The 11,558-nt window shown below is 44.1% G+C and overlaps 1 protein-coding gene across 1 annotated transcript in view; it reads left to right on the top strand.

The window, feature by feature from the left end:
* The first annotated feature begins 4,071 nt into the window (after positions 1 to 4,071).
* The window catches only part of LOC131173756 (uncharacterized), a 61,298-nt gene continuing 53,811 nt past the window's right edge, over positions 4,072 to 11,558 (top strand). Inside the window, exons 1-2 of the mRNA XM_058135889.1 lie at positions 4,072 to 4,599; positions 8,907 to 9,063. Of these exons, the coding sequence (XP_057991872.1) occupies positions 4,077 to 4,599; positions 8,907 to 8,938 (555 nt within the window). The 5' untranslated portion in view covers positions 4,072 to 4,076 and the 3' untranslated portion in view covers positions 8,939 to 9,063. The remainder of the gene's footprint in view (positions 4,600 to 8,906; positions 9,064 to 11,558) is intronic.

The following is an 11,558-nucleotide window of genomic DNA, read 5'->3' as shown; positions in this document are numbered from 1 at the left end:
CTCCAAATAATTTTATTTTCATCATATATTTTTCTTAGAATTTTTCTCCAATTTTTCCTGTTTAAGAAACACTATATTTATGCTCCACAGACAGAGAAATAATAAAATTTGTTTTACCCGAAGTTTATCTGTGTCTCAAAAATTTTAAAAATTTATGAAGAAGCCTCTGGAAGTTGAATCATCTCCATAGCCCACCGGAGCCACCGCCAGAACCACCGCGCGCGGTCGCCAGCGACATTTGCCGGATCCGATCATACCATCACGTTCCTCTCCTCTTCCTCAGTCCATAGATGGTCTCGGATCGTCGATCCAACGGTCGGATCGTCCTAGATCTGACGAAAAAGCTTGAAAAACCTGAAACTTCTGTCCTCCATATCTCACTCATCCGACCTCCATTTGCTGCAAAATTGGTATCAAAAGAAAGCTCTCGGAACAAGCTTTCCAACGCCACCTGAATCACCTCTGTAACACCCCAAAATTTTTAATTTTATGAGCATTTTTAGTATTTTAATTTTATTAAATTTTTGGAATTTTTTTTGAGATTTTTCGGATTTTAAAAATCGGGTTCGATTTTCCGAAAATATAAACTTTGATGATTTTTAAAAATTAATTTAAAGACCACGTGGCAAAACTAAAAATATATTCGGAGTCTACGTATTTTTCTGAGTTTTCTGAAATTTTTTCGAAATTTTTGGACCTCGTTTTGTATTCTGAATCGAACCGGCCGAATCGAACCAGGCCAGGTGGGCGAATCGGACCTTCTTCCCTTTTTCTTCCCCGCGCGCGTCGGCCCTCTCCCTTTTCTATCTCATTTCTCTCTCCTCCCCACCCCGGCCACGGCCGACCACCTTGACCCCGGTAGGCCGGCCGCCTTGACCCTCCCGGTACCGTGCCGCTAAACAATGGAAACGCGAAACGCCCCCCTGCGCGCGCGCGTCGATTCAGCTTCCCCGGCCAAATCCGGCCGATCCGGCCACCAATTGGACCGGGTCTTGTGTCTAAAATCATCTACTCGGCGAGAGCTTTCCATAGACACCAAGAACGCCGAAATCCATCGAGCGGTTTGTCCGATTTTTGCTCGGGAAGATTTTAGCCCATTTCGACTTTTGGGCTAGATTTCTCGAAAACCGTGAATCCCACGAGAAAACCGAGGCCACCAGCACGCTCCATTCGTCGAGAGCTTCGCAACGACATAAATTTCGAATTTTTCCGACACCGTTTTTCGGTGGGTCCCACGGAACTTCGCAGTGTTTTTCCGAGCATTTAATGAGCTTAGAAAATTCTGAAAAATTTATGTACTAACCCCCGTGTTATGGGCTTCGTGTAGGTATCCTCGATTCGCGGAAATTCGACAGTTGACCGGGTCTGCAAATTTCGCCGCACGGACTGATTCTGGAAAAGTCTCCGTGGGACCGAGGTTTTGGCTAGCCCCATTGTCGACGTCCCGAGCGTTCGAGTCGGAATCGGCAAAGGTAAACCCGAACCTTGCTTTTTCGTAATTTTCTAGTGCTTAAATAGGATTAAAAATCCATAAAATATTCGTGGTAGCTTAGAAAATTACGATTCTTTTTGCAATAGCTTAGTAATATTGCTAAGGACCGCGGGGCAAAGTTTTATAATTTTTAGAGCTTGTTGGGCAGTTTTTGCAAAAATGATAAATAATAAGGACTAAATTGAAATTTTGCGTATTGTGATGGATAACTGATTTGATGGGCCCAGGAGGGGCTGTGTGATATGATTGAACTGTGGATATATGGATTGTGAGTATAGAAGTGTGTTTTGAACCCTTTTGCAGGTTGGGTAGGTCCTAGGTATAGGGGAGACTCTGCCGGATTTTCGGCACGACTTAGGACGTAATTGGTCTTTTTCTTTGTTTGTATTGAGTCAGATTGTATTAAATAATTGTAATATAATTGTCGTGTGAGCCGATGACCTTCTTCCTCCGCCCAGCCGCCTCAGTGACCATCGTCAAGTCTGTGAGTAAAATATTAATTTTAATTGTAATTTCGGTATTATTATATGTTCAGCATGCCCATGCATCACTTATATGCATATATTTATGTAGTTAAACTCTAGGCACGATTTATGTTGCATTGATAACTGTTAAAGTGCCATGAGTGTTGTTGTGGTAATTTGGAGCAGTGTGCGTGCGTTGGCGTGCGTGTGATGTGGTGTGGACTATGGATAGGACGTAATCACGCTTGAGTTCTTCGCTAGGACCCGATCCTTCTGGGGTAGTCACGGCTTGAGTTCTTCAGGGACCCCGATTTGGTTATTAAGTGGAAGTCCGAAATGAGTTCTTCACGGCACCAGTTGGATTTAAGAGAGTCGATAGGATCAGCTCCCATATATTATGATTGATGTTACAGGGTGCGTGAGTGCTCCAAATTACCTTTTTGATGTTATGATGTGAAAATGTTGTTGATGTTGCATTTCACTCTACAGGGTGCATTAGTTCTAGATAGTTATAGAGATTTATGGTTAAAATTGATATTTTACTCTCTGAGTCGAACGCTCACTTCTGGTCACTATTTTTCAGGATACAGGAGGATTTTATTTTGGTTAACCAGCTTTTCTCCCACGCAGGTCAATTATTACTGTTTGTATAAACTTGTTAAATCTTAGAATTTCCGCATGTGTTAGAAATGTTTATTTGATTTGGGTCTGTAAACTAAATTATTATTTTGGGACTTGTAAACTTAATATGCTATGCATGTTTGATGGATTGGATGAGGGAGCTGAGCTCCCATTTATTATTATGTTGATGAGTATGTGGAGGGTGAGCTGAGCTCCCCAATTGACTATATATTGTCTTTACAGGTCTGGTGAGTCGAAAACAACCCGTTGGTAAGTCCATTTTATGGCGGACTCTGTCCGCTTGTTTTCTTGAAATTGAGCCCAAATGGGCCTTAGAATTGGGTAAATGAACAGTTAAGGCTTACTACGGCCTCGGGGCTTTAGGTCGCCTGTGTCCTAGTGCCGGGTCCGCCCATAGGTTGGGTCGTGACAAATGTGGTATCAGAGCTTAGGCTCCAGATTCTTAGGGAATGTTTGTCTAAAGTGTTGGGAAGAGTCTACTAGGAGTCACATGCGGAAAAATAGGGTCCACATTCGTCTTGCATTGTCGTCTTTGCTTCTAGTTTCTGCTTCATATATTGTGTGTAAATATGAGTCTATAGAGCTGTGTAATGTGCAGTTTTGAATTTTGTGGGCTAATGCTGCTGAATTTCAGGAAAATGCGTAGAAGCAGGAGAGCTGCCATCGCACTGTAACTGGATGTGCTCGACGAGGTGTCGGACAGATGAGGCCCCGCCCGAGGAGGCGGTGGTAGGAGGCCTAGAGTCGCTCAAGTAGAAGAGCACCGCCACGACAGATCGATCTTTTATGGCACAGGGTCCCATGGACCCAATGGCAGCTACTCTAGCTGGGTTACAGAGAACCATCGACATGATGGCGCAGTACATGGTCCACCCTCCACAGCAGCAGCAGTCCACCGCACCAAGAGGGGAACCTTATAAACAGATAATTAATTTCAAGAAGTTGGTGCCTGGAACTTATGATGTGTCAGACGATGCATATCGGTTTTTAGATTCCTGCAGACAGGCAGGAACAGAATTACAGTTGACTGATAGAAGACTGATAGAGTGTATGCAGCATGTCATGGGGCCTATGCCTAGACAATGGATGAATGACTACGTGTTACCCCGGATGGAGGGTTTGACATGGGCTCAGTTTGTGGAACTTTTCATCAATCGGTTTGTGCCAGAAAGCTTCAGAGATCAGAAACAGTGGGCCTTTGAGGCCTTAAGACAGAATGGCAGGTCTGTAGATGAATATGCTATAGAATTTCTGGAATTGAGCAGATATGCCCCTACAGCAGTATCTACAGAGACTATGAAGGTGAAAAGATTCCTAAAGGGGCTTGACAGGAGGTATGCGAACCTGGCCATGATGTCTGATCAGTCTTTTGATGTGGTGGTTGATCGAGCCAGACAGATTGAGATTAGCTATGCTGTGGATGACAGCGGTAGAGCAAAAAAAAAAACAGACGGGATGGTTATTAACGTGTTCCCCACATGGGTACTACGGATAGTGGTGGCCAAACTACTTACAGAGGAAGAAGCAGGAATAAGAGGAGTGGTTTTAGACACAAATCCCGAGGGTTCAGACCAGGGTACGGATCCAGCAGTGGTAACAGTTCAGGGTACGGCAGTTCTGGCTCTGGTTCAGGATCCTCTTTGGCACCTTGTGCACAGTGTGGAAGAGGACATTCAGGACCTTGTTTGATGGGTTCAGGAGTATGCTTCAGGTGTGGCCAACCAGGTCACTTTGCTAGGGAATGCCCCGTGTTCAGCGAGCCACAGATGGGGTCACAGGGTTCTGTTGCAAATGTTCCTCGCCAGTTGTATCCGGGTACTTCCAACATGGCAGGCAGTCAGTTCAGTGGCCAACAGGGCCGAGGACAAGGGGGACGTGGATTTGGAGGCAGATCAGGAGGTAGAAGTCAGTATCAGGGTTCTGCCACTCAGGGTAGGGGTCAAGCTCGAGTTTTCACCCTGACCCACCAGGATGCTCAAGCTTCAAATGCAGTTGTGGCAGGTATTCTTCTGGTCTGTTCTTATGAGGCTCGTGTTTTGATAGATCCGGGTGCTACGCACTCATTTGTCTCCCCTGTGTTTGCCATGAGGTTGGGTAGAAACCCTACAACCTTAGAATGCCCTTTGTCGGTAGCTACCCCACTTAGTGACAACATAGATGTAGATATGGTTTTTCCGGGTAGCCCAAAGAGTAGTGGATGGAAAGATCCTCCCAACAGACTTGGTTCCTCTACCAGTAATGGACTTTGATGTAATTTTGGGGATGGATTGGTTGGCAACTCACTATGCCACTTTAGACTGCAGGAACAAAAAGGTGTATTTCCACATACCTGGTGTGGAAGAGTTTAGCTTTGATGGTGACAGGAGCGTAGCTCCATATAACTTGGTGTCAGCAATTAGTGCTAGAAAAATGTTGAGGCGTGGATGCCAAGGGTATTTGGCATTGGTGAGAGATACATCTGTAGAAGGTGTCAGCATGGGAAATGTTCCTGTTGTCAGAGAATTTATGGATGTCTTCTCAGAGGAGCTTCCAGGGTTGCCACCAGAAAGAGGAATAGAGTTCTGCATTGATGTTGTTCTGGGTACAAATCCCATATCCATGCCACTTTACAGGATGGCACCAGCAGAATTGAAAGAGCTGAAGGAGCAACTACAGGAGCTTTTGGACAAGGGTTTTATACGTCTGAGCACTTCACCTTGGGGCGCTCCTATTCTATTTGTGAGAAAGAAGGATGGGTCATTGAGGTTATGTATCGACTACAGACAGCTGAACAAGGTGACTGTGAAGAATAAGTATCCACTTCCTCGGATCGATGATTTGTTTGATCAGCTCCAAGGAGCTAGATTCTTTTCCAAGATAGACCTGCGATCAGGCTACCATCAGTTGAGAATCAGGAATGAGGATGTGTCCAAAACGGCGTTCAGGACAAGATATGGTTATTATGAGTTCTTGGTGATGTCTTTTGGACTCACTAACGCACCAGCAGCCTTCATGGACTTGATGAACAAGGTGTTCAAGTCATTTTTGGACCGTTTTGTCATCGTATTCATAGATGACATTCTGGTATACTCTCGGACCGAGGAAGAACACGTGTGGCACTTGAGAATGGTGTTGCAGACTTTGAGGGAGCACCAGCTATATGCCAAATTTTCAAAATGTGAATTTTGGCTAGAAAGCATCTCATTCTTGGGACACGTGGTTTCTAGTGACGGCATTCAAGTGGATCCCAAGAAAATTGAAGTCAGAATCGATTGGCTTAGGCCTACAATCCACCGAGGTGCGAAGTTTTCTGGGTTTAGCTGGCTACTATAGGCGTTTTGTACAAGATTTCTCCAGGATAGCGGCTCCCCTAACTAAGTTGACCAGGAAGAATGTTCCATTTATTTGGATAGATGACTGTGAGGTGAGTTTCCAGAAGCTTAAGGAGTGTCTAACCACTGCCCCTATGTTGACACTACCTGTGAGTGGTGAAGGATACACCGTGTATTGTGACGCCTCCAGAGTTGGCCTAGGGTGTGTCTTGATGCAGAATGGAAAGGTAGTGGCTTATGCTTCAAGGCAGCTGAAGAGGCATGAGCAGAACTACCCCACCCATGATTTGGAAATGGCGGCTGTAATCTTTGCACTAAAGATCTGGAGACACTATCTGTATGGTGAAGTGTGCGAGATATACACCGACCACAAGAGCTTGAAGTACATCTTCCAACAGAGGGATTTAAACTTGAGACAGAGGAGATGGATGGAGCTTCTGAAAGACTATGATTGCACCATCCAGTACCACCCTGGAAAAGCCAATGTTGTGGCAGATGCCTTGAGCAGAAAATCTTCTGGCAGTTTGGCGCACATTTCAGTAGAGAAGAGACCATTGATTCAGGAGGTACATGAGTTGATGGATCAAGGTTTAATCCTAGATCTGTCAGGAGAGGGGGTATTGTTGGCTCATTTTTCAATGAGGCCAGACTTGAGGGACAGAGTTAGAGTTTCCCAGCACAGAGACCAACAATTGATGAAGATCATAGAAAGAGTACAGCAAGGTGAAGGTGGTGAGTTTGGATTTGCCAATGATGGCGCCCTAGTGCAAGGTTCTAGGATATGTGTGCCCGATGTGGACAACCTCAGGAATGAAATCATGCGAGAGGCACACTACACATCGCATGATGTCCACCTGTGTTCCACCAAGATGTACCATGATGTGAAAGATAGCTACTGGTGGAATGGTATGAAGAGAGACATAGCAGACTTTGTGTCCAAGTGCTTGACTTGTCAGAAGGTGAAGTTTGAACACCAGAGACCGTCAGGGAAGCTGCAAGAGCTCCCTATCCCAGAATGGAAGTGGGAAATGATCACTATGGATTTTGTGGATCAAGGTTGCCTCGTACTACGCGAGGATATGATTCGATATGGGTAATTGTAGACCGCTTGACCAAATCAGCTCACTTCTTGCTCAGAAGACTACATACTGTGGGCACAAGATGCCCGCTCTACATTCGAGAAATAGTCGATTGCATGGAGTTCCGGCTTCCATAATATCTGACAGAGGGCCCCAGATCACTTATAGGTTTTGGAGAAAGTTGCAGGAGGCACTTGGCACCTGATTGAACTTCAAGACGGCTTTCCACCTCGCATGCACGGACAATTGAAAGGACAATCCAAACATCGGAAGACATGCTTTGCATGAGTGTCTTGGATTTTGGAGGTCAATGGGATGAGACAAATAGCTTTGGTGGAGTTTGCCTACAACAACAAGCATTACTCCAAAGATAGGGATGGCACCCTATGAGGCATTATATGGAAGAAAGTGTAGGTCTCTCCGTGTTGGACAGAAATGGGGAAGCGAAGGTGCATGATGTAGACCTAGTGCAAGACACTTCAGGTAGTTCCTTTAATCGTGGAACGATCAAAACTTTTTCGAGGCAGAAGAGTTATGCAGACCCTAGAAGGAGGGATGTGGAGTTTGCAGTGGGCGACTATGTATTCCTGAAGGTTTCTCCAATGAAGGGAGTCATGAGATTTGGAAAGAAGGGCAAGTTGGCACCTCGGTATATCGGACCTTTTGAGGTTACTGATAGAGTTGGAGCAGTTGCCTACCGGTTGGAGCTACCACCCAACCTTTCTCACGTTCATCCCGTGTTTCACATCTCCATGCTCAGGAAATACATTCCAGATCCTTCTCATGTACTACAGCCGGATGTGATAGAGCTAAAAGAGAACTTGACATTTGAGGAGCAGCCTGTAGCCATAGTGGACTACCAAGTGAGACAGCTGAGATCCAAACAGATCCCTATGGTTAAGGTTTTGTGGAGGAGTCAGTCAGTGGAAGAGTGCACCTGGGAGTCAGAACGGGACATGCGTAGCAAGTACCCTTATCTGTTCAATGTGTAATCCTGTACTTTATTCTGCCTTGTGTAAAATTCGAGGACGAATTTTCTGTAAGGGGGGAAGAATGTAACACCCCAAAATTTTTAATTTTATGAGCATTTTTAGTATTTTAATTTTATTAAATTTTTGGAATTTTTTTTGAGATTTTTCGGATTTTAAAAATCGGGTTCGATTTTTCGAAAATATAAACTTTAATGATTTTTAAAAATTAATTTAAAGACCACGTGGCAAAACTAAAAATATATTTGGAGTCTACGTATTTTTCTGAGTTTTCTGGAATTTTTTCGAAAAATTCAAAATTTTATATTCTGAATCGAACCGGCCGAATCGAACCGGACCGGATCGGACCGGTAGAATCGGACTGGCCTTTTCCTTCTTCCCTTTTTCTTCACCGCGCGCGTCGTCCCTCTCCCTTTTCTCTCTCTTTTCTCTCTCCCACTCCCACGCCACCACCGCCAGCCTCAGCCGCGCCGCCAAATTGACACCCACCCTACGCCACCCAAACGGCCAAAAACGAGCGCGAACGCCCCCTGCTGCGTCGATTCAGCTTCCCCGGCCAAATCCGGCCTATCCGGCCACCAATTGGACCGGGTCTTGTGTCTAAAATCATCTACTCGGCGAGAGCTTTCCATAGACACCAAGAACGCCAAAATCCATCGAGCGGTTTGTCCGATTTTTGCTCGGGAAGATTTTAGCCCATTTTGATTTTTGGGCTAGATTTCTCGAAAACCGTGAATCCCACGAGAAAACCGAGGCCACCAGCACGCTCCATTCGTCGAGAGCTTCGCAACGACATAAATTTCGAATTTTTTCGACACTGTTTTTCGGTGGGTCCCACGGAACTTCGCAGTGTTTTTCCGAGCATTTAATGAGCTTAGAAAATTCTGAAAAATTTATGTACTAACCCCCGTGTTATGGGCTTCGTGTAGGTATCCTCGATTCGCGGAAATTCGACAGTTGACCGGGTCTGCAAATTTCGGGCCAGACAGACCCGTTACCGGAAAAGTCTCCGAATTGGACCGAGGTTTTGGCTAGCCACCATTGTCAGACGTCCCGAGCGCGTTCCAGAAGTCGGAATCGGCAAAGGTAAACCCGAACCTTGCTTTTTCGTAATTTTCTAGTGCTTAAATAGGATTAAAAATCCATAAAATATTCGTGGTAGCTTAGAAAATTACGATTCTTTTTGCAATAGCTTAGTAATATTGCTAAGGACCGCGGGGCAAAGTTTTATAATTTTTAGAGCTTGTTGGACAGTTTTTTTGCAAAAATAATAAATAATAAGGACTAAATTGAAATTTTGCGTATTGTGATGGATAACTGATTTGATGGGCCCAGGAGGGGCTGTGTGATATGATTGAACTATGGATATATGGATTGTGAGTATAGAAGTGTGTTTTGAACCCTTTTGCAGTTGGGTAGGTCCTAGGTATAGGGAGACTCACGGATTTTCTACACGACTTAGGACGTAATTGGTCTTTTTCTTTGTTTGTATTGAGTCGATTGTATTAAATAATTGTAATATAATTGTCGTGAGCCGATGCCTTTTCCTCCGCCCACCTCAGTGACCATCGTCAAGTCTGTGAGTAAAATATTAATTTTAATTGTAATTTCGGTATTATTATATGTTCAGCATGCCCATGCATCACTTATATGCATATATTTATGTAGTTAAACTCTAGGCACGATTTATGTTGCATTGATAACTGTTAAAGTGCCATGAGTGTTGTTGTGGTAATTTGGAGCAGTGTGCGTGCGTTGGCGTGCGTGTGATGTGGTGTGGACTATGGATAGGACGGGTAGTCACGGCTTGAGTTCTTCATTGGGACCCGATCCTTCTGGGGTAGTCACGCTTGAGTTCTTCTTGGGACCCCGATTTGGTTATTAAGTGGAAGTCCGAGCTGAGTTCTTCGCTGGCACCAGGTTGGATTTAAGAGAGCTGTATAGGGGATCAGCTCCCATATATTATGATTGATGTTACAGGGTGCGTGAGTGCTCCAAATTACCTTTTTGATGTTATGATGTGAAAATATTGTTGATGTTGCATTTCACTCTACAGGGTGCATTAGTTCTAGATAGTTATAGAGATTATGGTTAAAATTGATATTTTACTCTCTGAGTCGAACGCTCACTCCTGTTCAATATTTTTTCAGGCTACAGGAGGATTTTATTTTGGTTAACCTGCTTTTCTCCCTCGCAGGTCAATTATTACTGTTTGTATAAACTTGTTAAATCTTAGAATTTCCGCATGTGTTAGAAATGTTTATTTGATTTGGGTCTGTAAACTAAATTATTATTTTGGGACCTGTAAACTTAATATGCTATGCATGTTTGATGGATTGGATGAGGGAGCTGAGCTCCCATTTATTATTATGTTGATGAGTATGTGGAGGGTGAGCTGAGCTCCCCAAATGACTATATATTGTGTTTACAGGTCGGGTGAGTCAAAAACTCCCCGTTGGAAAGTCCATTTTTATGGCCGGACTCTGTCCATTTGTTTTTTTGAAATTGGGCCCAAATGGGCCTTAGAATTGGGTAAATGAACAGTTAAGGCTTACTACGGGCCTCAGGGGCTTTAGGCTGGCCCAGGTCCTAGTGCCGGTCCGGCCCATAGGTTGGGTCGTGACAACCTCGATCGGACGTCGGATGAAGCCAGAATCGCGCCAGAAAGCCGCTGCCCACTGTGCGCTCGTTTTCTCTCTCTTCTCCCTCTCTTGCAGCCATTTCTGGTGGCTCTTGCCGTCGCCGAAGGGTCGCCGGCCAGGTGGGGAGCCGCTTGGGAGGTCGCCGGCCGGTCACCGGAGAAAGAAAGAAGAAGAAGAGAGGGGAGGAGAGAAAAATGGGGGGGGGGGGGGGTCCTCCAGTTTTTTTTTAAACCTTTTTTTTTTTTAATGTTGGCAGTGACAGTGGAAATCCACTGTCACACGCCAAACTCAAATCAAATTTTTTTTTTTTTCTGGGTTGTTACATTCTTCCCCCCTTAAGAAAAATTCATCCTCGAATTTTCGAAGAAACATGAGATATGGAAAAGAAGATTATCGGAACAAGTGCAATCATTACTCCTCCAGCTATGCAGATATTGGTAAAATATTTATTTTTCAAACTCTTCGTATATTATATATGACATTCTACCCCTCTCTTATTCTACTATAGTGTCCTGTTTGTCATCATCTCTTTCTAGAGGGCTTTTATCTTGTAACTATTCATTGACCTTTTTTTTTTTTTGACATTTCAAGTATTCGCTACACTTCACTGTTTTTGACTTGATATGTCATAACTTCAATCAACTTTGGTGCTTACCTCACTTTTATTACGCCCCAACATGTCTCTTGGTGACTTCAGTCATCATTCCTTTGTTTTAATAATTTCTGTTTTCCCCAATGACATAACTTATGTTCCTTATTCTATGGTATCCTATGAGTAGCTTTCCTGTAGCACCTAATTTAGGCATCTTGTTCGAGATCTTCACTCTTCTTATGACCTCGGTGGTCAATACCTATAAATCTTCTCACTTCCATGATACTTCAAATTTTTTAATCTCTTTTGTGTCATTATTAAGGTACTTAGACCAACCTCTATCCATC

Source organism: Hevea brasiliensis, chromosome 15, assembly GCF_030052815.1.
Source record: "Hevea brasiliensis isolate MT/VB/25A 57/8 chromosome 15, ASM3005281v1, whole genome shotgun sequence".
NCBI lineage: Eukaryota > Viridiplantae > Streptophyta > Magnoliopsida > Malpighiales > Euphorbiaceae > Hevea > Hevea brasiliensis.
The sequence above is the reverse complement of the archived record's forward strand: the minus strand, read 5'-3'. Positions and strand labels throughout refer to the sequence as shown.